The 27,224-nt window shown below is 36.8% G+C and overlaps 1 protein-coding gene across 17 annotated transcripts in view; it reads left to right on the top strand.

The window, feature by feature from the left end:
- Positions 1–27,224, top strand: part of CLOCK (clock circadian regulator) — a 141,186-nt gene that overhangs the window by 100,488 nt on the left and 13,474 nt on the right. For 12 of the 17 annotated variants that reach the window (XM_072775100.1, XM_072775093.1, XM_072775094.1 and 9 more), the window contains 10 exons: positions 1,317–1,399; positions 2,097–2,203; positions 7,729–7,876; positions 8,414–8,489; positions 13,915–14,056; positions 16,469–16,569; positions 17,094–17,183; positions 20,396–20,548; positions 21,377–21,586; positions 22,298–22,503. In XM_072775100.1, the coding sequence (XP_072631201.1) occupies positions 1,317–1,399; positions 2,097–2,203; positions 7,729–7,876; positions 8,414–8,489; positions 13,915–14,056; positions 16,469–16,569; positions 17,094–17,183; positions 20,396–20,548; positions 21,377–21,586; positions 22,298–22,503 (1,316 nt within the window). The remainder of the gene's footprint in view (positions 1–1,316; positions 1,400–2,096; positions 2,204–7,728; positions 7,877–8,413; positions 8,490–13,914; positions 14,057–16,468; positions 16,570–17,093; positions 17,184–20,395; positions 20,549–21,376; positions 21,587–22,297; positions 22,504–27,224) is intronic. The other 5 variants (XM_072775103.1, XM_072775104.1, XM_072775107.1 and 2 more) reach the window with 4 other exon arrangements.

The following is a 27,224-nucleotide window of genomic DNA, read 5'->3' as shown; positions in this document are numbered from 1 at the left end:
CAATGGCTAACATTTGGTGAGTGCTGCATACTTCATGTGTATTATTTAACTCTTGTAGCAACTTTGTAAGATGCTAGTATGGTCCTCATTTTATATATAAAGAATCTGAGGCTTGAGGAAGTTATGTTACTTGTTCAGAGTTGCAGCTGATAAGTGGCAGAACTGAGATTGATTCTAATTCCCATTCTTTCAAAGCCCAAGCTCTTAATTCACTACATTGTGCTACAGAAGGTCATTCAAGGACACAGAGAAGGTTTGAATACATTGCTGAGTATGACTAGGGTCTAGGGTTACTGTGTGTGGAGAGGGTAGGGATATTAGGAGATGAGATTAGAAAAGCAAGCAGAGTCCAGAAATGAAAAGTGTTTCATTATCGTTTCTCCATGATAAAGATTTTAAACTTTATCCTAACCAAATGAAATATCATGAAAGGTTTTAAGCAGAGAAGTTATAATCATACTTGAGTATTAGAAGGTAATTATGGCCAGAAAAGAAGATGAGTTATAAAACAAGGAGACTTGTCTGGGGAGAAGCATTGGCAATAATATGAGCCAGTGATGGCAAGTCTAGCAAGTAAGTGATGGCAAGTATAGTAAGACCATGAAGATAGATGGCATCAAACATTTCTTTTTTTCAATTTAGAACGTAAAATTGAAAGGGTTTGTTAAGAGCCATTAAGGTGATTTTTAAAAGGAGAAAATGAGAGTGTGTTGTGACTATCAGATTTCTAGACTGATGGCACAACACAGGTATGCCTCCAGTAATGAGATGCAAAACTGTGTGAGTATGAGGAGTAAGGCAGTTAGTTCATTTTAGGACATGTTGAGTTTGTGATGCGTGGAGACATCCAGATAGAAATACAGAACTGTAGTTAAGGAGAGAGATCTGAATTTAAAATTAGGGTTTTAAAGGCATGTGAGTGAATAGAGAAATATGTTGAGTGAGAAATACTCCCCCAGAAGTCTACATCTGTTTATTGCCACATTCTTTTTTTTTTTTTTTTTTTTCTTTGACAGAGCACAAGCAGGGGGAGTGACAGGCAGAGGGAGAAGCAGACTCCTCTTTGAGCAGGGAGTCTGATGCGAGGCTCGATCCCAGGACCCCGGGATCATGACCCCTGCAGAAGGCAAATGTTTAACCAACTGAGCCACCCAGGCGCCCTGCCACAGTCTTTAATACTAGAAATTTAAAATGTGATTAAAAAATAATTTAGGGGAAAATTATCTAATGATGACTTTCATAGCTAACAATATTTAGGATTGTTCCAAAGAGCACAGAACAGTACTTCTAAATTTTAATTATTAATTTTCTTGTAGGAAATGTGCACTGTTGAAGAACCTAATGAAGAGTTTACATCTAGACATAGTTTAGAATGGAAGTTCCTATTTCTAGATCACAGGTAATTTCATTTTAAATTCAGTAAAAAGCTAAAAGTCATATAACTTGAAATTAATGGGTTTCAAGGACAAACTTTTTCTAATCCAATGTTCAAATCCATCATCCATTTTTCAAAAACTAAAGATTCTGCTAACACTGATTTCTTTTTTTAAAGATTTTTTTTTAGTTTTTATTTTTAAAAGATTATTTATTCGTTTGAGAGAGAGCGAGTGAGTGAGTGAAAAGACAAGGAGTGGGTGGGGCTGTCAGAGGGAGAGGGAAAAGCAGACTCCCTGCTGAGCAGAGAGACCAACTCCTGCTTGATCCCCAGACCCTGGAATCATGACCTGGGCCGAAAGCAGGTGCTTAACTGACTGAGCCACCCAGACACCCCAAGATAGATATATATATGGATAGATAGATATTTAACTTGTTTAAGAGAGAGAGAGAAAGTGTGCACATGTGTACAGCCAGGAGGGGGAGGTGTCTGTGTAGAAGGAGAGGGAGAGAAAGAATATCAAGCAGACACCCCACAAAGTGTGGAGCCCAATGACATAGGACTCCATCCCACCACCCTGAGATTGTGACCAGAGCCGAAACCAAGAGTCTTATGCTCAGCCAACTGACCCACCTAGGCAACCCCCACAAACTGATTTCTAGTTGAGGAATTTCTTACTATGGAAAAAGTTTTAATACTGATTGTTTTATATGTAATTTAGGGCACCACCTATAATAGGATATTTGCCATTTGAAGTTCTGGGAACATCAGGCTATGATTACTATCATGTGGATGACCTAGAAAATTTGGCAAAGTGTCATGAGCACTGTAAGTAGATTTTAATATTTCTGGTGATAATTACTGCTTTTAGTCAAGTAAATAGTATTATTAATAGAAGGTGGTAAAATGCAGACTTGTAACCATTTTTTTATTTTTGAAAAATACTGGAAGATTTTTTTTTTTTGAAGATTTGACTTTATAACCAATCCAGTAGGAATCCTAGATCAAACTTAAACTTGTTCCTGTTTTACATATTTTAATCTATAATAGTAAGTACAAGTTTATAATATGGCATCTAATAAACCTTGTTTTTGAAATAAGTTCTACAACTGGAGTAAGAGAAGTAGATTCCTTTGGAAATTGTAATAGTATGTCAAAATATTATAACACTGTTTCTTAGTTTTGATATCCAGTCATGTAAGTTTGCAGGAGGCAGGTACACATTAAAAAAAACTCTTAGAAAGCACATAGTGAGTGCTTAATGTTACCTGCCATTATGGTTATTAGTAGCAGGATCATTAGCATCTCATTGTGCCTGGCTGACATTATTCTAAACAATTTATATACATTATCTCCATTATTCATCACCAGAGTTCTAGAAAGTACATATTATTACCTCCATGAGTAGACTAAGGCACAGTAAAACCAAGTAATTTACTCAAATTCCCACAATCCATTGGTGGCAGAAACAGGATTAGAGTCTAGACTGTTTACCACATGCTGTTCCTTCTTTGTTTCAGAAGTTTGCTTTAATGATGTTTTATTTGCTTCTCTGATTCTCCCCCCAAATCCTACCCTCTTTAACTGTCCTCTAAAGCTTGTAATTAGATGTTTAAGATACTACCATGATGCCTTAGGTTGGTGTAGTAAGCCTCTGTATGAAAATTAATCATGTTACATAACAGCATCAATCAACTAAATGGAAGATTTCAGAATAAAGTTCTTTCAGCACAAAAAAAAAAAAAAAAAAAAAAAAAAAAAAAAAAAAACAACATTATTCACCCCAGGTATTTTGGCTTTCTTTTTCAACAATCTTTTGGCTATTTGGGTCTTTTCTGGTTCATACAAATTTTAGGATTGTATGTTCCAACCCTGTGAAATAAGCTGATGGTATTTTGATAGGGATTGCATTGAGTATAGAGATTGCTCTATGTAGCATAGACACTTTAACAATATTCTTCTAATCCATGAGCATGGAATGTTTTTCCATTTCTTTGTGTCTTCCTTAGTTTCTTTCATGAGTGTTCTATAATTTTGGTTTGTTTGTTTTTTTGTTTGTTTTTGTTTTTTTAGATTTTATGTATTTGTGAGAGACACAGAGAGAGGCAGAGACACAGGCAGAGGGAGGGAGAAACAGGCCCCCTGTGTGGAGCCTGATGTGGGACTAGATCCCAGGACCCCGGGATCATGCCAGGTGGAAGGCAGATGCTCAATGACTGAGCCACCCAGGTGTCCCTCTTTAGTTTTCTAAGTACAGATCTTTTGCCTCTTTGGTTAGGTTTATTCTTTAGGTATCTTATGGTTTTGGGTGTAATTGTAAATGGGATTGACTCCTTTATTTCTCTTTCTTCTGTCTCATTGTTATTGTATAAAAATGCAACTGATTTCTGGGCATTGATTTTATATCCTGCCACTTGGCTAAATTCCTGTATGCATTGTATCGATTTTGGGGTCAAGTCTTTTGGGTTTTCCATATAGAGTATCATGTCATCATCTGCAAAGAGGGAGAGTTTGGCTTCTTTGCTGATTTGGATACCTTTTATTTCTTTTTGTTGTCTGACTGCTGAGGCTAGGACTTCTAGTACTATGTTGAACAGCAGTAGTGAGAGTGGACATCCTTGCCGTCTTCCTGACCTTAGGGGGAAAGCTCTCAGTTTTCCTCCATTGAGAATGATATTCACTGTGGGCTTTGTGCATAGGACTTTTATGATATTGAGGAATGTTTATCCCTACTCTGCGAAGAGTTTTAATCAAGAAAGGATGCTGTACTTTGTCAAATGCATTTTCTTTTTCTATTGAGATGATCATACAGTTCTTGTCCTTTCTTTTATTAATGTGTAGTGTATTGCACTGATTTGCGGATGTTGAACCACCCTAGGAATAAATCCCACTTGGTTGTGGTGAATAATCCTTTTAATGTACTATTGGATCCTATTGGCTAGTATATTGGTGAGAATTTTGGCATCTATGCTTATCAGGGAAATTGGATTGTAATTCTCCTTTTTGGTGAGGTCTTTGTCTGGTTTGGGGATCAAGATAATGCTGGCCTCATAGAGAGTTTGGAAGTTTTTCTTCCATTTCTATTTTTTGAAACAGCTTTAGAAGAAGAGGTATTAATTCTTCTTTAAATGTTTGGTAGAATTCCCCTGGGAAGCCATCTGGCCCTGGACTCTCTGTTGGGAGGTTTTTGATTTTTTGCTTAAATTTCCTTGCTGGTCATGGGTCTGTTCAGATTTTCTATTTCTATTTCAGTTTTGGTAGTTTATACTTATCTAGGAATGCATCCATTTCTTACAGATTGCCTAATTTATTAGCATATAGTTGTTCATAGTATGTTCTTATAATTGTTTGTATTCAGTGTTGGTTGTGATATCTCCTCTTTCATTCATGATTTTATTTACTTGGGTCCTCGATTTCTGCTCTAATCTTTATTCTTTGTCTTCTGCTGTGTTTAGGCTTTATTTGCTGTTCTTTCTCCAGCTCCTTTAGGTATAAGGTTAGGTGGTATAGTTAAGACCTTTCTTGTTTTTTTGAGAAAGGCTTGTATTGCTATATACTTCCCACTAAGGATTGCCTTTGCAGTATCCCAAGGGTTTTGAACAGTTGTGCTTTCATTTTCATTTGTTTCCATGAATTTTTTTAATTCTTTAGTTTCCTGGTTGACCCATTCATTTTTTAGTAGGATGCTCCTTAGCTTCCATGTATTTGAGTTCTTTCCAAATGTCCTCTTGCGATTGAGTTCCAGTTTCAAAGCATTATGGTCTAAAAATATGGAGATAATGATCCCATTCTTTTGGTACTGGTTGAGACCTGATTTCTGATCCAGTATGTGATCCATTCTGGGGGTTCCATGTGTATTTGAGAAGAATATGTAATGTTCTGAATATATCTGTGAAGTCTATCTGGTCCAGTGTGTCATTCAAAGCAGAAGAAACAAGCAAAGAAAGCTTGTTTCTTTGTTGATCTTCTGCTTAGATGATCTGTCTATTGCAGTGAATGGGGTATTCTCTTCTTTGAAGTTAGTTTTTGAGGTAGAATTGTCATTCTACCCAGAGAAGAATGGATGGACGAGGGAATAAAGTACTGAAATGACCACAACAACCCCAGAGAAATATACACTAAACAAATCAGAAAAGACTTAAAACTGGAAGAAAAAAAAATATATATATATAATCAAACAAGTAAACAGAATAGAGCAGTCCACTGGATCCTGTGTGCACTTTGGTCCCTTTGTTAGAAAAATAGATCCCAAAATTGTAACAAAAGAAAAACTTACATGTGGAAAAAAAATCATTAAATACAATGAAAGGATAGAATGTAACTGTAAAAATGAAAATTAAAAGAGAAAAAAAGAAAAAGAAGGAATATAAACAGAAAGGTGAATAAAACAGAGCAATACACTATATCCCGAGTGTATTTTGGTTGGTTTGTTAAACTACATCTCAGAATTGTGAGGACAGAAAAACCTATATATACACAAATAAGATTAAATGTATGAAAGGATAGACGGTAACTGTAAAGATGAAAATTAAAGATTTTGACAAAAAGAAAAAAATGAAGAAGAAGAAGAAGAAGAAACCTGAAACAAACCAGTAAAGAGAATAGAGCCATACACTGGATTCTGGGTGTATTTTGGTTTCTTAGAAGAAATTGCATCCCAAAACAGTAAAGAAAGAAAAACATATAAACAAGATAAAATTAAATACAATGAAAGGGTAGAATGTTTAACTGTAAAAATGAAAATTAAAGAAGATTTTTAAAAAATTGGATAAAATAAGAAATTGGCTGAAAAAGTAAAGAGAAAAAATTAAAATTGGAAGACTAAAGAATCGTGGGGGGAAAAAAACCCATAAATTCTATATGCTGTATTCTCCCAGTGCTGGAATTTTGCGGTTCTCAGTGTTGGAATGATTTGGTCTTTGCAGGATGTTTAGGTTGATCCTCTGGGGGAGGGGCCTGTTGTGCTGATTCTCAAGTGTCTTTGCCCTTGGAGGAACTGCACTGCCCTTGCCAGGGGACCAGGTTTACTAATCTGCTCCAGATTGCTGTTGGTGGTGGCTCTTTGTTTCCTGAAGGCTTCCATGCTGCTTTAGAGGATGAGAGTGAAGGTGGCAGCCAACCAATCTCCAGCCCCAGAGCCAAAAGCTCAGGGCCCCACTCTTCAGTGCACCCTCATGGAAAAGCAGTTGGTCTCCCTGGTCGCCTGTCCACACTCCGTGCTCACCCAGCCTATGTCTGACCATTTCAATCTAGTATAATGGTGAGAATTTACCCCCCTCCCAGGCTCCTAGGGATGCTCCCATGCAGCTCCTCCCAAGGGAGGAAGCAAGGATCTCACAGGTTCTCCTGCTTGCTGGTCCCTTGCTCAGAGAGCGGTCGTGCAGGCTGTGCCACAGTTTGCTGTTTATGACAACCTGGAGCTGAGAGCCCACTCACAGGCTCATTAATAGAATTTGGCTTCCCTGCTCTGATGTCTGGGAACTGTGCTGCACTCAGGCACCCCTGGTCTTCTTGAGACCCTGAGAATCCTGAGACCACACTGTCCCACCTAGGATTATGCCTTGCTTGGCCACCTGAGCATCTTTCAGGCAGGGACGTCCCTCAGTGGAGCAGACTTCTGGAAGTACCGATTTTGCACTTCACTGTTCTATCACTTTCCATAGCTGGCTTGTGGAGGCTCCCTCCCCTTGCATTTTATGTTCCCGTATATCACCTTGGATTCACTTCTCTGCACTTCCTACCTTACAGAAAGTGGTTGCTTTTCTATTTGTAGAGTTGTAGCTATTCTTAGATCTCCGGTTGAGTTCGCAGGTGTTCAAAATGATTTAATAGCTATCAAGCTGAATTCCTGGGACCAGATGAAACTAAGGTCTGCTACTCCTCCACCATCTTGGACCTCTCTCTTATCAGTTATTTTAAACAATTATGTTACTTTGATTTTGGTTAAAGTTTTGAATTAAATGCCCCAAAGTTGCTGTACCTGCCAGGGTACCTGTGGGGAAAAAAAATCCCTCAAATGTGATTACTTATTGCTGTTATCTTCAGTTTGTTTTGATAGAAGGAAGTCAGTACGTGAATATGTCATTCTTAAGTATTTGGAAATCTAATGTGTGTGAAAAGTATCTGAGATCAGCAATAACTGGCTCTAAGTTGGGCACTGTGGAAGATACGTTAGTTGCTTGGGACCATAAGCTATCTCTATAGAATAACATTTTCTTGTAACTGATACATATGTTATTGAAAAGCCAGAAGAATTGTGTATATGGGTTTAATTGTAAATGATAGCTTTGACTAAAAACCATATTCATAACTAATGATATAAATCAATAAATATTTTTCTCTTTTCTTTTTAGTAATGCAATATGGGAAAGGCAAATCATGTTATTATAGGTTCCTCACCAAGGGACAGCAGTGGATTTGGCTTCAAACTCATTATTACATCACTTATCATCAGTGGAATTCAAGGCCAGAGTTTATTGTTTGTACTCACACCGTAGTAAGGTAATAATTCTTTTATAGCATTTCTGAATTATAGAAACACTGATAATGGTATTGGCAATGTAATTTTTAGGCATGACTTGTTAAGAGACACAGTGATCTTTTTCCTAATTTTTGACACATGTTTTCAGTGCATTATTAAATTCACTTAGGCATTATGTAGAAATAGAGTGTAAGTACACGCACATATATATAATTCTTGACATAAACATCATGGTTTAGAACAGAAATTGTAACTGTCTTTTATGTACCAAAGCCAGTCATATAAAAGGAGAACTGGAGTAGATAAGCATACTCTTCCTTTATTTAATTCCTCTTCAGTACGATGTAGTTACAGATCATTTACAGTAGCGTATAAAACTTTTGAGATACCTAGATTAAGATAGAACACTATAGATGTGTTCTAGGTTCGTGCAGTACGTAGCAAATAGTCTGGAATCTGTGATGAACAAGTAAAACACATAACAAATATGGAATGCACCTCTGCAGTATTTTAAATGAATGATTAAGCACCAAAATTCTATTTTTTTCCATTTGTAGTTATGCAGAAGTTAGGGCTGAAAGACGACGAGAACTTGGCATTGAAGAGTCTCTTCCTGAGACAGCTGCTGACAAAGTATGTATCTTAGAGTTTAAAAAAAAATTTTTTTCTTCCCAATGAAAGACAAAACTCAGTAATTTATAGGAAAAGTATTTTTCAAATATTTCATTTCCTCACTTGTGACAGGGTTATAAATTATATTTTACTATTTATTTTTATTTCAAATATAGTACTTTAAAACCTTACCTGTTTCTAAAAAAAGATTTGAAAGACCTCCTATATAGTGAGAGACATATATGGTCTCAGATATAAACTGCCATTAACTAATTGCCTACAGTGTGCAAAGCTCTGGCTAGTTCTTTATATGAAGCATGGAGTGTCATTTATTCCTCAGATACCCTTATCCCATAGGTAATATCCTCATTTTGAAAATGTTGAAACTGAGGCTTTGACAGGAGGTTGGGGGTACCTCCCCTAAAGGTACCTCCTCTGCCAACCCTTAGTAAATTCAATTAACCCTAACGATGCATGGCTGGAAGTTATAGTCAGAATTTGAACTCTGGTTTCTCTTTTCATTACATCAGGTAGAAGTACAATATATTGTTACCTATTGCTGTGTACAGAACTTAATGATGTAAAATATAGAATAATACATTTATTATCTCCTGGTTTCTGTGAGAGATCTAGGCAAAGTTTAGATGGGCCCTTTGCTTAGAATTGGTCATTGACTGAAATCAAGGTGTCAGCCCAGGGTCTCTCACACGGATGTAATCACAGTGTCAGTGGGGACCATAGTCATCTCAAGGTTCTGCTAGGGGCAGAATCTGTTTCCAGGCTCACTCAGTGCTTGTTGGAAGGATGGGGTTCCTCAATGGCAGTTGGACTGAAGGTTTGGTTTCTTGCTGGCTAATGGCCAGATACAGCCTTCAGTTCCTTTCCAGGTAGCCATTTCCATCAGAGCAAGTAGATAAGAATATCCAGGGAGAGAGAACAACAGCAGAATGAGAGAGTCTTTTGTAACCTATTCAGAGAAGTAATATCCCATCACTTTTGTCTGTTCTGTTCATTAGAAGCAAATCACTAGGTCCAGCCTATACTGTAGGGAGGGATTATACAAGGTAGTGAATACCAGGAGGGTGGGGGGATCATGGTGAGCTATGTCAGAAGTTGCCTACAACAGTTATTTTTGATGTGCAGAAAATAAGTGGAATGAAAAGAATCAAGAATCTGTGTAAAAAGTGAGTTAAATAAGGCATTGCCAGGGTCAGTATGGGAGATACCATTCAGTTTTTTAACAAACCTTATTAAGTACTCTTTCCATGTGCCAAAGTACTGGACATGGCTTGAGATGCTGAGAATACAGCAGTGAATAACCCTGAGAAGTTCTCTGCAATGATGGATCCCACATGAAAGAATTTTGTCAAAGAGGCTTTGTATGCTTAGAGGAAGAAGATCTAGTATGTTTTAGGAAGATACATTTTCTGAGAAAAGTGCTTAAATCTAGGGTTCTTTGAAATGAGGGAAGACAGTTATAGAAACTAAAGTAAGACAGAGGTTGTTCCTCCTTGCTTTGTTTTCTCTTATGCCAGTATCCAACCCTTAGAAAATTCAATTAGCCCTACTTCCAAAATATACTGTGCCTATGTCTATTTTAACTGTGTTTACTCTTTACCTCCACAGTCCTCCTAGAGATTAGGGAAGAGGTCCATTTGATACACACACACACACATATATTTTAAAGATCTTATTTATTTGTTCAAGAGAGAGAAAGTGAGCACTAGAGAGAAAGTGAGCAAGCATGAGTTGAGGCAGAGGGAGAGAGAGAAGCAGACTCCCTGCTGAGTGGGGAGCCTGATACGGATCTCAATCCCAGGACCCCGGGATCACGACCTGAGCCGAAAGCAGACACTTAACTGACTGAGCCACCCAGGCACCCCTTGACATATATTTTTGAGAAACTTTAATGTTTGGATGGATTTTAAGGTCATGAATCTAAATATCACCAAGGGAATGAATAGAGAGAGAGAGAGAGAGAGAGAGAGGATGATCAAGGGCTAAGTACTGGGGCACTCCATCCTTAAGAGTGAAGGAGACAAGAACAATCACAGAGGAGACTGAAGGGAATATCCAGGGATCCAGGGAGGTATGAATAAAACCAGGAAACTGAGTTATCTTAGAAGCTAGGAGAAAGCATGTCTATGAAGAGAGAACAATCAGCTTTCTCAGATTCAGCTGCAAGAGGTTAAATTAGATGAGCACTGAGTTTAACAACATATATTCGTTGATCAGTAAGAGCAGATTGGGTGGAATAGGAATATGAGTGAAAGCCTGATTAGGGTGGGCATAAGAGAGAATTTTCTACGACAAGGGGGGTTAGAGACAGTGAGTGGGGAAAGTTTTCCTACAAAGAGAGGAGTGGCACAGTAGTAAGTAGAAGAAGTAGGCTTAAAAGAAGTTTTTGCTTTTTAAGGTGGGAGAAATAATAGCATGTTTACATACTGGTGAGAATGGTCTGTTGGGGAGAGAAGAATTACTGAGAGAGAGAGAGAGAGAAATGCTAGAGCAGGGCAGCCTGAGTGGTTCAGTGGTTTAGGGCCACCTTCAGCCCAGGGCCTGATCCTGGAGTCCCAGGATGGAGCCTGCTTCTCCCTCTGCCTGTGTCTCTGCTCGCCCCCCTCTGTCTCTCATGAATAAATAAAAAATAAAATCTTAAAAAAAAAAAAAGAAAGAAATGCTAGAGCAGTGTTCTTGAGTAGATGAGAAGATGGGATCCAGTCCACAAGTGGACAGATTGGGCTTAGCTAGTGGAAAAACTATTCAGTGACAAGAAGGGTTTTGGGCAAACTATGACCTTTAGGCCACATCTAGTCCTCTGCCTGGTTTTGTAACACCCACAAGCTAAAAATGTGTTTTCCAGATGTTTTTAAGTGATTGAAATAAATCAAGAGAAGAATAATGTTTGTGACACATGAAAATTATATCCTGATTCCACAGCCACACTCAGTTGTTTATATACTGCCTGTGGCTGCTTTGTGCTGTTAACAGCAGAGTTGAATGGTTGGAGCAGACTGTGTGGCCCTCAAAGCCTATGGTATTTGACTCTGACTCTCACAGAGAGTGTTTGCTGATCCCTGATCTGTAGTGACATGAAGAAAGGCAAAATACATGAGTACAGGTGCTGCTAGATAGATTGATATAATAATAGCTTATCGCAGTACTCTTCAGTGAACTAGGAAGTAGAGTAACCAGCTAAGAGTGAGGTTAGGAGAAAACTTGTTGGAGGTTTGAGAAGAGAGGAGCAAGGATTAAATTGTTTTCTAGGAGTAGGAAAGTGAACAAAGTAATTTTAGTCTGTTTGGCAGGCAGGATTAAGGACCTGCTTGAGGTTCTTGGCCATTAATTTAGAGAAAACAGTTGCCATGTTGTATTTCTTCAGCCATGTTCAGAATAGACTAATAAGCATTGGGATTTTTCCATGGGAGTGTGGTGTGAAGGGAGGTGGGAGTAAGAGAGTTGATGACAACTGTAAGAGTGTGATTCTGATAATTAACCATGAATTTAAGCTGGGTGAAGAAGGGAGAAAAGACATAAAATGAGAGAGTGATTGTGAAAATATGGTACAATCAATGTATTTTATCTTCCACTAAAGGATTACTGGAGTTGGGATACTAAGGAGAAATGAATAGGAAATATGGAAAATGCTGATCAATGTTTGAAACTGAAATTGTGGAAAGTTTATTCTTACTGGTAATGACAAGGTCTAGGTTATGACTAAGAATGAGTGACTAAGGACAGGTAGAAATCAAGATCAAGACGTCGAGGAAGAGAGAAGTCATAATGTTGAACATGTGAATTGATATTGGTAACTGTGGAAGTAAGAATTAGTGAGGAAAAGACTAAGCCAGGAGCAGAAATTTGAATTCAGGTATTTAGTGAGGAGTGACCTTAAGGTCAGTAAATGACTGCAGCAATAAGAGGTAGTCATATAGTGATAATGTGAGATTCTGGCTATGAGTTTTGAGAAAGAAGAAAAGGGAAAGGTTCTGGGAAGAGCAGTAGGAGGACTTTTGTTCCCCTCCAGAGCAGGGTTTTGAAGGTTAGGAGATAGAAAATAGGCACCACTTAAAAGATCTTTAAGAACGCGGTATTTTCTAGAGACATCTGGGTTTTAGTTAGAGCAGGCCAGCAAATGGATATTCAGAGGTGAGGTTGAGGATAGATTTGGCTGATTATGGGTAATATTCCACTGTATGGATATATACCACATTTTGTTTATTCATCTAGCAATGCACACTTGGGTTGCACCTATCTTTTGGGTACTGTGAATCATGCTGCTGTGAACATGAGTGTACAAATATTTGTTTGAGTCTGCTTTCAATTCTTTTGAGTATATACCTAGAAATGGAATTACTAGATCATGTAGTAATTTTATATGTAAGTTTTGAGGAATTGTCATACTGTTTTCTTTAGTGGCTGCACTATTTTATATTCCCACCAGCAGTGTACAAAATTTCCGGTTTATCCTTGTCAAACCTGGTGATATTGTGTTTTTTTATTTTATTTTTTTTTTGTTTTTTTTTTTTGTTTTTTTATTTTAAATAATAGTCATCCTGATGGGTTTAAAGTGGTTATCTCACGGCTTTGATACGCATTTCCCAAATGATTAGTGACATTAATCATCTTTTCATGTGTTTTATTGGCCATTTATGTATCTTCTTTTGAGAAATATCTTTGTAAGACCTTTGTTTTTAAATTGGATTTGGGCAGCCCTGGTGGCGCAGCGGTTTAGCGCCACCTGCAGCCCGGGGCGTGATCCTGGAGACCCTGGATCGAGTCCCACATCAGGCTCTCTCTGTATGATGCCTGCTTCTCCTCTGCCTGTGTCTCTGCCTCTCTCTCTCTCTCTCTCTGTCTCTGTGAATAAATAAAAATAAAATCTTTAAAAAATAAAAAAAAAATAAATTGGATTCTTCGGGGGAAGGTTGCTGTTTAATTGTAAGGTTCTTTATATATTGTGGGTGTTAATCCCTTATCAGATAAGTGGTTTGCAAGTGTTTTCTCCCATCCCATGGGCTGCCTTTCCACTCTATTTGTAGTGTCATTTGATGCACATTTGTTTCCTATGCTTTTAGTGTCACATGCAAGAAGTCTGCCCAATCCAGGGTCATAAAGCTTTTCCCCTTTTCTTCTAAAAGTTTTATAGTTTTAGTTCTTATGCTTAGGTCATTGATCTATTTGAGTTAATTTTTATATATGGTATAAATTAAGAAAGACTATAGCTTCATTCTTTCACATCTGTTTCTGTAAATAGAGAATAAAGCCAAAATTTTCTGGCTATAGAAAAGAAACTTTTATTTCCTTACCTAATATTACACAGGTACCTTTGCCTTGTTGTGGGTAAAAACTGATTTTGGGGAGGAAGGGGTAGCAGGCTGTATCATTAATTTGGAATCTCTGAACTGAATCTCAAGAATACATTTATTTTACTCTGTCTCTTTAGAGCCAAGATTCTGGGTCTGATAATCGTATAAACACAGTCAGTCTCAAGGAAGCCTTGGAAAGGTTTGATCACAGCCCAACCCCGTCTGCTTCCTCCCGGAGTTCAAGAAAATCATCTCACACAGCAGTCTCAGACCCTTCCTGTAAGTATCCTAGCTTGAAAGCACTTTCTCTCAAGAGAGTACTTCTAATGTGTTACTAGTATCAGCATTTTTCATCAAATGCTACTTTATTTCTTATATGGAAAGGTTTACTGTAGTATTGATTGAAGTACTCTTTTTAGATCTTTTTCTTTTTAGTTGAATTATAATTAACATATGGTGTCATATTAGCTTCAAGTGTACAATATGATGACTTAACAATTCTATAAATAGTGCTCATCATGATAAGATCTTGATCCACTTCACCAATTTAAGAAACAAAACAAATGAACAAAGAAAAAACAAAGAACCAGATTCTTAAATATAGAAAACAGACTGGTTGCTTGCCAGAGGGGAGACAAGTGGGAAGGTGGGTGAAATGCTACTTCAAAATGATAAATTTAAAAAAGAAAATGATAAATTTTTGCATCTCTGAAATATACTAACCTTCCAATGAGCAAAAAGCATGTCGCTCACATTTAACAAAGAATTAAATTTATAAAGAAGCCTATAAAATGTTTAGGTAGTACTGTTGGTATTGTTAAGTTGCTTTTAATCATCCCTCAAAAATAAAAAAGCAAAACTGTTTATTCCTTTATTTACTGGTAGAACCAGCCAGTGTTCTTTAAGTTTGCTTTTTTTTTTTTTTTTTTTAAGATTTTTTTTTATTTGAGAGGAAGAGTGCAAATGCACAAGTTGCAGGAGGAGCAGAAGGAGTGGGAGAAGCAGGTTCCCCACCCAGCAGGCAGTCTGACCTATGTATGGCTCAAAGCCAGGACCCTGAGATCATGACCTAAGCCGAAGGCAGATGATTAAACTGACAGAGCCACCCAGCCACTTTTTTTTTTTTTAAGCCTGCTTTTTGAATGTTATTTTTAGTTCTTATTTTTAATGAAGACTTGTATAATTATCATTGAATTAGTGACCTTTTTTTGTTTAAAGAGTTTAGCACTTTTATTTCCCAGGTATTAAAACTATGTAAGGAAAAAGGTTGTTGGAACCACTCAACACCGTGAGTAGACCATTAGAGGTGTTAAACATGGAGTTTCTGAAATGTTGGAGAAAAAAGTTTCCCCTTTGAAGCTGTTTTTCTCTTTTTATACATTTTATTTTACTGTGATAAGAATGCTTAAAGTGAGGTCTACCCTCTTAAATTTTTAAACATACAATGCATTATTGTTGACTGTAGGTTGTAGTGCAGATCTCTAGAGCTTATTCATTGTACTTAACGGAAACAGTTTACCCATTCATTAATAACTCCTTATTTTCTTGTATCCCCCCACAGCCCTTGGCAATCACCATTCTACTCTTTGATTCAATGAATTTCTGTATTTTAGATGCCTCATATAATGGAGTCATGTAGTACTTGTCTTTTCATCTTTGGGTTTTTGTACTTATTAGCATAATGTCCTCAAGATTCATCCAAATTGTCATAACTTGCAAAATTTCATTCTTTTTAAAGGTTGAATAGTATTTCATTGTACGTATATTACCACATTTTGTTTTTCCATTCATCTGTCAGTAGACAGATTGTTTCCACATCTTAGCTATAAAGAATAGTGCTACAGTGAGTGAACATAGGAGTGCTAGTATCTCTTCGAGATCTGATTTCAGTTCTCTTGGATAAATACTCAGAAGTGAAATTGCTGGATCACATGTGGTAGTTCTATTTTTAATTTTTTGAGAAACTTCCATTATTGTTTCCCATGGTGACTGTACCGTTTCATATCCCCCCACCAATTTTAAGTGTACAAGGATTCCAATTTCTTTACATTCTCAGCAACACTTCTTGTTTTTTTGATAATAGCCATCTTGTCAGGTGTGAAGTAGTATCTCATTGTGATTTTGATTTGTGTTTCCCTGATGATGAGTGACCTTTAACATTTTTTCATATTCTGGTTGGCCATTTGTGTATCTTCTTGAAGAAATGTCTATTCAAGTCATTAGGCCATTTTTTAATTGAGTTACTAGGATTTTTTACTATTGAGTTCGGGGACTAGTAACCATTTTTTTTTTTTAAAGATTTTATTTATTCATGAGAGACAGAGAGAGAGAGAGATTGAGAGGCAGAGGGAGAAGCAGGCTCCATGCAGGGAGCCTGACTCGGGACTCGATCCCAGGACTCCAGGATCAGGCCCTGGGCTGAAGGCGGCACTAAACTGCTGAGCCACCCAGGCTGCCCGACTAGTAACCATTTTTAAGCTTAAAGTTTGCCTATTTCAAAGATTTTCTTTGTCCTTAAGAAAGAAGTAATCAAAATGAATCCTCTTATTGTCAGACTTCCCTTTTATAAAATAATTAGAAAAATAGTTGAAATATTATTTTTATTCACCAAAATCCATTTTGAGATTAATCCTTGGGAATTAACATTTTATAAAGTACTAACACTATTTCATTTTTGTTGACTAACCTCAGCAACACCAACAAAGATCCCAACGGACACAAGCACTCCTCCCAGACCACATTTACCATCTCATGAAAAGATGGCGCCAAGGAGGGCATCATTTAGTAGTCAGGTAAACTTTCCTACTTAATATTCTTCTGAATAAAGATTTATTAGAAGGAGGGGGAAGTCATCTAAATCTTTAGAAATTCATTAATGCATTATCCTTTTCTATAAAGATCAAAATAGCTGTTGATAAATAACACTTGCAATCTTTCCCTTTTTGTGAAATAGCTCTCAAACATACTCCTTTTGCTTGTTTTCCAGGTATAATGTTAGACATTTCTTTTAATTAAGAAAAGTTAATAATTAAACCATTTATATCTAGTTTTGAATACTAATCACTTTTATGTCCATTTGACTTTTATTGAAAGCCCATGCAAAATAATGTGGCAGATGTCTTAGAAGATAAAAGGATAAATAGGGAATAGGCATGTCCAGTGTAGAGGGGAAGATGTGCATACACCTGTACTCAGCTAAAAATGTTATGAGGCAAATTGTAGTTCAGTTATAAAGATGCCATGTGGTATTTCTGTGGAAGTACTTATGGATGGGAGTAATTGTCACTCTAGTATTATTTTTTATTTTGCTTCCTAGTCCATAAATTCCCAGTCTGTTGGTCAGTCGTTAACACAGCCAGCGATGTCTCAAGCTGCAAATTTACCAATTCCACAAGGCATGTCCCAGGTATTTTTGTTTATTTGTTTGAGTTGAGTATTTTAAAATGATAAATTGTTTTTAAGCTAATAAAGATTTGAAAAATCTATATATTTTTAGTGCAGTGAATCTCACCTGTGGGCATTTATGTCTGGGGGATATTTCTGATTGTCAGTGATTGTGGAGTACCACTGACCCATAATAGGCAGGGGCTAGGGATGCTAGTTGTCTTTCAGTATGCATGACAGTTTTGCACAACAAAAAATTATCCTGGTTTATATGCTATAACACCCCCACTGAGAGTATAGACAGAAAGATATTAAAGATGAAATATAGCTGTCGATTTTGTTATTCCTATGGATATTGGAAGAATCAAGTAATTTTATTCATGTATCCATTCATTTGTATATGGGACATTTATTGAGTTCCTTGAGTTATTGCAGGTGCCGGCAGTACAAATACAAGTATACTGTTAAACATTTAGAAGCAATGACCTAGAACTACATTGCTAATGTTATGTAGTCTGTGCTTAAGGTGTATAGGCTGATATGTGAGTGCATTAGATGGACTCCTAATGCAGCCTGAGGAAGTGAAGGAAAACTTTCTGGAAGAATTGTTGCTTGGGCTGAGTCCTGAAGGGGCCTATAGCAAGACAGAGGAGAGGTATTACAAAAGGGACACGAAGTTACTTCTGATTATAACTTCCCAACTTGTAATTTATGACTCTGCATTCATTCAGTGCCTCAAACACATTAAAAATACTAGATAGTGGTAAAAAGAATCCAAACTGTTTTATTTGCTTAACTATATCTTCACTTAGTATTTCAAATGATGATAGTTAACAATAGGTAAAAATGGTTTTCTAAAAATACCTTTATCTTATATGGTTATTATTTAAATTATATGTACATAATTATAGCCATTATATGAGACCTGTACAAATATATTGACAGTGTTGTAAATTACCTAAACATTGTAATCTTGACTTACAGCAACATGATCATGTAAGGTGCTTACGTATTATCTGTAGTCATAATAGTTTTTATCAACATTGAGTCCTCAAATGCTTTTTGTTCTGAAGGTTAACAGATTTTTTATGTAAATATTTAGATGTGCTTTCAATATTATTTGTTCACTCATCTCAAGATACTGAATGAGTATTTCTTAACATTTTAAGGGATATTTTCATGAAATTAATAATGTCTGCTATGTCAAAAATGTTAACAAGTGTCAGATCTCATATTTTGTTGAGTGAGAAAGCCACTTTACCTCTTAGTTCCTTTTATTTTTTATTTCCTGTTACTGTGCCTTCTGTTTATATCTTTTATTTGCATTTAATAGAAATCCTTTAAGTGATGACAATATAATGTTTACCCAAAGGTGTAAATAATTTTTAAGATAAGATACATCATATGATATAATTATAACATTTTGGATAATATTTTTTTAAGGCATGAGGGAGCTGAGGTACAAAATTTGAAATATTTTGTCATAGTGTAATCAAATGCAGGATATGAGGTGATGATTGTCAACTTCAGAAGTCAGAGTTGTATACCTTTTGAAGAGTAATATTCAGTATCCTCAACACAAACTTTTGAAGATAGAGAAAAAATCTTTTGGTGGGAGGGCATTTCTCACTTTTAGATGCAGTTCACTCAAGGAGACTTTCTTTTTATGATTTCATTTATTTGAGAGAGAGAGAGCATGTGCAAGAGAGTACATGGAGGGAGGAGCAGAAGGAGAAGCAGAGGCTCCCCACTGAGCAGGGAGCCCAAAGTGTAGGGCTCAATCCCAGGACCCCAGGATCGTGACCTGAGCCGAAGGCAGATACTTAATTGACTAAGCCACCCAGGTGCCCCTGTAGGAGACTATTTTAAGATTAAGATGCTTTTCCAATAAATTGGAATTCTTTCTGCTAAACTATGTCCTAAGCTAAATATTCATGGAAATAATTAAATGAGCATTTATACACTTAAGTGATGAATCACTAAGTGTGGCTAAATTTCAAGCTAGTAAATAGAAGCTGCTTATGACTCAAGTGAAACAGTGAAATAAGATTGAAAATCCTGGAAGTAGGATAACTGTTTTCATTCTTGTATGCATTTTTTCATTCATAATTACTTAGTTTGTAAAAGTCTACATTTCATACTTGTCTGAGAACAGTTTCAGTTGAAAATATGAGTAAAAATATGGTTAGTTATCTGTTAGATTTTTATAACCTAATGGTGTGTACAAAGAGGACATTCTAGGGATAACAGAATTTGATATAAATAATTCTAGGAGCAGGCTACTTTTTCATTTGTTAAATGGTAGAAATTAAGCAACTTGTTCTAGGAAATGGTAGAGCCACAATATGAGCTCTGTTCTTTTTTTGTTGTTATTTTAGAGAGAGAGAAACAGCACATGCACCGTGTGTGAGAGGGAAGGGGCAAAAGGAGAGGGAGAAAGAGAAAATCTCAAGCAGACTTCATGCTGAGCTCAGAGCCAGAAGCAGTCAGGGCTCAATCTCAGAACCCTGTGATCATGACCTGAGCCAAAATCAAGAGTTGCAGGCTTAACCAATTGAGCCACCCAGGCATTCGTGAGCTCTGGTCTTCTAATGCCAGTGTGTACTTCTAATCAGTCAAGATCCAGTCAGAAGGCAGAAGCCATACCAGAAATTTGAAATAGGGGTAATAATTTTAAAAATTATTAACTAGTAACAATTCCAAAGAATATAGGAAAATGGATGTAAAGAGCAGTTAGTGAGACGGAGACTATGCAAAGAAGGAACAAGTTGGAAAACTCTCCCGACCTCCTAAACTCTTCTCCAGCCAGGTTGAAACTCACTTTCCATTGGGGTTGATATGGCTGCAGCAGCCACTTGATGGAAGAACGGTTCACTGAGGTGCCACAGACCAGGGCTGGAGAGTAGGAAGCCACCTGCTGGGATACCAGCAAAATTTTCAAGGGAGCATCCCATTAGGAGGCCAGTAAGACTTGCTGGAAAGTCATCTCCCTTTTCAGTAATAATTTCTCCCTTTGCAGTATCCCTCTAGCTCCATCTACTGACATGACTAAGTTTGTGTCTGCTGACAAATATTTATAGGTCCAGCCAAGCAAAGGTGGGTGAATTAGGTAATACATTGATAACTGGCATAACATTCTTGTCTCATGATATATTTATTCTACTTATTTTTCCCAATTATGAAGAGTAAGTGATTCTAAAATATGTTACACTTTTCCCATACATGGTACTTCAGTTTCAGTTTTCAGCTCAACTAGGAGCCATGCAGCATCTAAAAGACCAATTAGAGCAACGAACACGGATGATAGAAGCAAATATTCATCGACAACAAGAAGAACTAAGAAAAATTCAGGAACAACTTCAAATGGTCCATGGTCAAGGGCTGCAAGTAAGTTGTTATTACATTTGAATACAAGCAAAGCAAGCCATTTATATTTTAGTTTCTTAGGAAAGTTGACTTTTCTTAATTAAAAATAAGTAAGAGATACAGTTCATCAATTTAGTTGAGTAAATACTCATTGGTTACCTACTCAGTATGATTGCACTTACAGTCAGATTCATTCCTAAGAGTATTTCCATCAACATCCTTGTTTCTCCAGATCAGTCTCCTTTAGCAGTCTAACTTTTAGTAAGCTTAAACCCGTAATAGAAAAATAATATTTTATATAGACTTTTAGGTACAGAGTTTATAAATCAGTCATCAGTCATTATTTTAGTAAAATACTAGAAGATATGATTTGAACTAGTCTTATTTGGTCAAAGGACAGGGCCACTGTAAAGTTGTATCTCTCAGAGGAGACTTAGATTTTGGGGTAGGGAAACTTTAAGTTAAAACTACTTCTATCTAATGCCATACATTATAAACAGTGAGTGATGCAGAACCGCAGGTCCATAGACCTTTTGGGTAGCTAGTAGAACAGACAATGCCCAATATGTAAGATGTTCAAACAAGTGGAAGTTTTGAAGTTTATACGCCTTTTTCTGACAATTGGAAACACAATAGGGTTAGGATGACTGGAAGAACAAATATGAATTCTGTTTTATTCAGTAATTGTTTATTGTTGCTAATTGTTCACTCAAAATGACTTAGCCATCCTCTTTGCTTTTTAAAAACTTAATTCATAGCTTGTTTTTGCTTCCTTTTTTTTTGATTGCTCTCATTCTTCTTTGTTTTTAATCTACAAAGTTCATTTTAATGTAATCTTTATTTTTAAAGATGTTTTTACAACAATCAACCCCTGGTTTGAATTTTGGTTCTGTTCAACTTTCTTCTGGAAATTCATCTAACATCCAGCAACTCGCACCTATAAATATGCAGGGCCAGGTCGTTCAAACTAACCAAATTCAAAGTGGAATGAATACTGGACACATTGGCACAACTCAACATATGATACCACAGCAGACTTTACAGAGTACATCAAGTCAGGTAACATTATCAAGTGCAGTGGGGTATGGAATGTTCAGTGGTTGAAATGTATACTATTGTGAAAACAAAAATGAAATCTGTCTGGAATCATTCCGTACTTTAACCTTTTAATAGTAATAATTAGAAAGCTTAGTTTTGAAGGTGATCATTAACATATTTTGTGAAAAATTGTTAAATTGCTGATATTATCAGTGTTTTCAGTATTTTGACATTTAAGAATTTTATAGTTCATTTAAAATGCACATGCAGACTACTTCTGTATGTTAAAAAGTTTGAACTTACAAAAGAGGCTGACCAGGAAACATGTTACTACAGGTGAAGTATATACTGTTAGAGTAGTAATAATTTAATCAGTATTCTAGGAAATTTCATAAAAATTCAGGAAATTTGATGCAGGTAATTGGTATACATCTGTGGCTGTAAATCCCAAGGGTAAATGAAATCTAAAGATGTCTAATGTCAGTCACTCACTTCGGGCATTAACAGAAATTCTAAAGTTCATAGCTTATATTCCAACAAGATATTGAAGACTAATTCATTCTCAGTTACTATAAGTCTTGGTCCTTTGTAGTTAGATTTCTCCCAGAGTAATATGTCCTGCCTCTTCTTTTTCGGTCATGTCAACTATTGTTGGAATGATGAATAGTGGTTGTGTATTTCCTAAAAAAATTTTTTTTGTTTAATTCATCTGTAATGTCTTCTATTTTCTAGCAGAGTCAACAAAATGTACTGAGTGGGCACAGTCAGCAAACTTCTCTTCCCAGTCAGACGCAGAGCACTCTCACAGCGCCGCTCTATAACACTATGGTGATCTCTCAGCCGGCAGCCGGAGGCATGGTCCAGATTCCATCCAGCATGCCGCAGAACAGTACCCAGAGCGCCGCAGTAACTACATTCACTCAGGACAGACAGATCAGGTGGTTGTCATATTGCGTTAGTCATTCCAAAGTTGTAAAAACTGATTAGTTAAAAAATAGTTAATTTGATTTATAAAGACATGATTTTAGTTTGTAGCTAACTCCTGCCAGCATTCTTGAATTAGAAATAAAAAAGCAGAATATGTCCATTGTTTAAGGACATCGTAATAAAAGAATAACAACAAATTTTGTTTCCTGTCCAGAAATGTTCCACCAATATTGTAGAATTCAATCTCCATAACACAGTTATTTGAGTTTTATGGCCTATGTGTGCTATATATGTATGATTATGACACTTTCATCATTTGAATACAAATGTTGATGAGTTTTCATGCAGTAACAGTGGTTAACGTTTATACTACCATAGCTTATATATGTTATGGAATAAAAGTAGCTGACTTTCTTGAGTTTGTTGGGTACTGTACTAGGTGCTCAAAATACGCTCTCTCACATTTTTAAAAAAGTGTGTATTGGATCTTTTATTTCCAGGATAAGAAAAAAGTGAGTTTATAGTAATTTGGTCAGGGGCTTATAGGTAGTTAAGGGGGCAATGAGTAGTTTCTAATTTAAGCCTGGGTATCTGATTTCAAAACTCAAGTGCTTACATTTATATAATACACTATTTTGTGAGCCATTCTAGAAAAAACCCATTAGTGGGTATTCCAAATAGCTGACCTGGAAACAAATATTTTGAAGGAGTTATTTCATATATTGGGAAGCTGTCTTTTAACAACTACAGAATCTCTATGGTCTTAAAACTTCTATTAAAAAAAATTTTTTTTTACTTCTATTACTGCAATATAAGTCGGCTGCTGCTTTTATAATACAGTTTTGTTGTGTCAAACCATGCAATAGGTTTTATTAAAATCCTGTTAATTTCCAGAGTAAAGAAGCTGCAGGATCACAGAGGCAATGAGAGCAGGGAGAGCTTATTTCTTCTCTTTGGAACTCAGTTCCCCAAGTGAAGTCCAGATTTTAGCTCTGGCATTCTGAAAGGAGAGATTATAAATGTGCTCCCTAGAAATGTAGATATTAGTTCCAAAGTCTGAGGAAGAAGACATTGATCTAGAATGCTGATACGCATTTTGGAGAATACAATTTAGCAACTATTTGTAGACCTCTTTATTTGAAGGGAAAAGATATATTTCAGCAACCACTGGAGTGCCTACTTAAGTGAGTATGGCACATTCCTTGTCCCAAGAGAAAGGTCAGACTAGTAAGCCATAGAGAGTTAAACAAATCCATATTATTTGGTATGATAAATAGGTCTTCAGAAAAAGAAAGTGAACAGTTTTACAGGTTGAGAAAAACAGCGAAGAGAAGGGTATGGTCAAGGCCAAGTTTTATGGAGGAGGAGGTAGTTGGCCTGAGTCTTTTTTTTTTATATATAAATTTATTTTTTATTGGTGTTCAATTTGCCAACATACAGAATAACACCCAGTGCTCATCCCGTCAAGTGCCCACCTCAGTGCCCATCACCCAGTCACCCCCACCCCCCGCCCACCTCCCCTTCCACCACCCCTTGTTCGTTTCCCAAGTTAGGAGTCTCTCATGTTCTGTCTCCCTCAATGATATTTCCCACTCTTTTTTTCTCCTTTCCCCTTTATTCCCTTTCACTATTTTTTATATTCCCCGAATGAATGAGACCATATAATGTTTGTCCTTCTCCGATTGACTTATTCCACTCAGCATAATACCCTCCAGTTCCATCCACCTTGAAGCAAATGGTGGGTATTTGTCGTTTCTAATGGCTGAGTCATAATCCATTATATACATAAACCACATCTTCTTTATCCATCTGAGGCTCCTTCCACAGTTTGGCTATTGTGGACATTGCTGCTATAAACATCGGGGTGCAGGTGTCCCGGCATTTCACTGCATCTGTATCTTTGGGGTAAATCACCAGCAGTGCAATTGCTGGGTCGTAGGGCAGATCTATTTTTAACTCTTTGAGGAACCTCCACACAGTTTTCCAGAGTGGCTGCACCAGTTCACATTCTCACCAACAGTGCAGGAGGGTTCCCCTTTCTCCACATCCTCTCCAACATTTTTTGTTTCCTGCTTTGCTAATTTTCCCCATTCTCACTGGTGTGAGGTGGTATCTCATTGTGGTTTTGATTTGTATTTCCCTGATGGCAAGGGATGCGGAGCATTTCCTCATGTGCGTGTTGGCCATGTCTATGTCTTCCTCTGTGAGATTTCTGTTCATGTCTTTTGCCCATTTCATGATCGGATTGTTTGTTTCTTTGCTGTTAAGTTTAATAAGTTCTTTATAGATTTTGGAAACTTGCCCTTTAACTGATACGTCATTTGCAAATATCTTCTCCCATTCTGTAGGTTATCTTTGAGTTTTGTTGATGGTATCTTTGCTGTGCAAAAGCTTCTTATCTTGATGAAGTCCCAATAGTTCATTTTTGCTTTTGTTTCTCTTGCCTTCATGAATGAATCTTGCAAGAAGTTACTGTGGCCGAGTTCAAAAAGGGTGTTGCCTGTGTTCTCCTCTAGGATTTTGATGGAATCTTGTCTCACATTTAGATCTTTCATCCATTTTGAGTTCATCTTTGTGTATGGTGAAAGAGAGTGGTCTAGTTTCATTCTTCTGCATGTGGATGTCCAATTTTCCCAGCACCATTTATTGAAGAGACTGTCTTTTTTCCAGTGGATAGTCTTTTCTCCTTTGTCGAATATTAGTTGACCATAGAGTTGAGAGTCCACTTCTGGATTCTCTATTCTGTTCCATTGATCTATGTGTCTGTTTTTGTGCCAGTACCACACTGTCTTGATGACCACAGCTTTGTAGTACAACCTGAAATCTGGCATTTTGATGCCCCCAGCTATGGTTTTCTTTTTTAAAATTCCCCTGGCTATTCGGGGTCTTTTCTGATTCCACACAAATCTTAAAATAATTTGTTCTAACTCTCTGAAGAAAGTCCATGGTATTTTGATAGGGATTGCATTAAACGTGTAAATTGCCCTGGGTAACATTGACATTTTCACAATATTAATTCTTCCAATCCATGAGCATGGAATATTTTTCCATCTCTTTGTGTCTTCCTCAATTTCTTTCAGAAGTATTCTGTAGTTTTTAGGGTATAGATCCTTTACCTCTTTGGTTAGGTTTATTCCTAGGTGTATCTTATGCTTTTGGGTGTAATTATAAATGGGACTGACTCCTTAATCTCTCTTTCTTCCATCTCATTGTTAGTGTATAGAAATGCCACTGACTTCTGGGCATTGATTTTGTATCCTGCCACACTGCCAAATTGCTGTATGAGTTTTAGCAATCTTGGGGTGGAGTCTTTTGGGCTTTCCATGTAGAGTATCATGTCATCGGCAAAGAAGGAGAGTTTGACTTCTTTGCCAATTTTGAATGCCTTTTATTTCTTTTTGTTGTCTGATTGCTGAGGCTAGGACTTCTAGTACTATGTTGAATAGCAGTGGTGAGAGTGGACATCCCTGTCTTGTTCCTGATCTTAGGGGAAAGGCTACCAGTGCTTCCGCATTGAGAATGATATTTGGTGTGGGCTTTGCATAGATGGCTTTTAAGATGTTGAGGAATGTTCCCTCTATCCCTACACTCTGAAGAGTTTTGATCAGGAATGGATGCTGTATTTTGTCAAATGCTTTCTCTGCATCTAATGAGAGGATCATATGGTTCTTGGTTTTTCTCTTGCTGATATGATGAATCACATGCTGATATGATGAATCACATTGATTGTTTTATGAGCGTTGAACCAGCCTTGCATCCCGGGGATAAACCCTACTTGGTCATGGTGAATAATCTTCTTAATGTATTGTTGGATCCAATTGGCTAGTATCTTGTTGAGAATTTTTGCATCCATGTTCATCAGGGATATTGGTCTATATAATTCTCCTTTTTGGTGGGGTCTTTGGTTTTGGAATTAAGGTGATGCTGGCCTCATAGAACGAGTATGGAATTACTCCATCTCTTTCTGTCTTTCCGAACAGCTTTAGTAGAATAGGTATGGTTTCTTCTTTAAACATTTGATAGAATTCCCCAGGGAAGTCATCTAGTTGGCCTGAGTCTTAAAGAGTAGGCTTTGGGTGTTTGTGTGTCAGGGAGTCTCAGAAGGGTGTTCTAAACAAAAGGTGTTCTAAACAAAGCCACAGAAGTGAGAATTAAGTAGTTTGAAGAATGTCTCTTGGTGCTGGAGATGGATGAAATAGTCTCATCACATTTTATCAGAGAGCAGTTTGGACAATTTTTTTTAAGATTACAAAGAAATGAGCATTTAGTATTTCTGTGCCTAAGCCACTTTGTAAATGTTACTTTATCTTTGGGCATAATTCTTCATATATGAATTTTTTATTCTTTTATACATATTTTTTTGCATTAAGTAATACATTTGGTCCTGAAGTGTATATGAAATAGAGTATTTTATTTTCAGGATTTGGTATGAATTCCCCTGATAGGTTTGAAAAACTAGACAAAGACCATACAAAATCAGAAAAACTACAGGCTAATTTCACTCATGAATTTAGATATAAAAATCTTCAACAGAATATTAGCAAACAATGGACTGCCTGGCTGGCTCATTCAGAAGAGCCTGGAACTCTTGATCTTGGGATTGTGATTTCAAGCACCATGTTTGGTTGTATAGATTACATAAATGAATGAGTGAATGAATGAATTTTAAAAACTGGGAAAAAAAAGATTTGGTATGGATTCAAAAATAGATTTATTTTGTCTTATAGACCAC

This window comes from Canis lupus, chromosome 14 (genome assembly GCF_048164855.1).
Source record: "Canis lupus baileyi chromosome 14, mCanLup2.hap1, whole genome shotgun sequence".
NCBI classification, from domain to species: domain Eukaryota; kingdom Metazoa; phylum Chordata; class Mammalia; order Carnivora; family Canidae; genus Canis; species Canis lupus.
The sequence above is the reverse complement of the archived record's forward strand: the minus strand, read 5'-3'. Positions and strand labels throughout refer to the sequence as shown.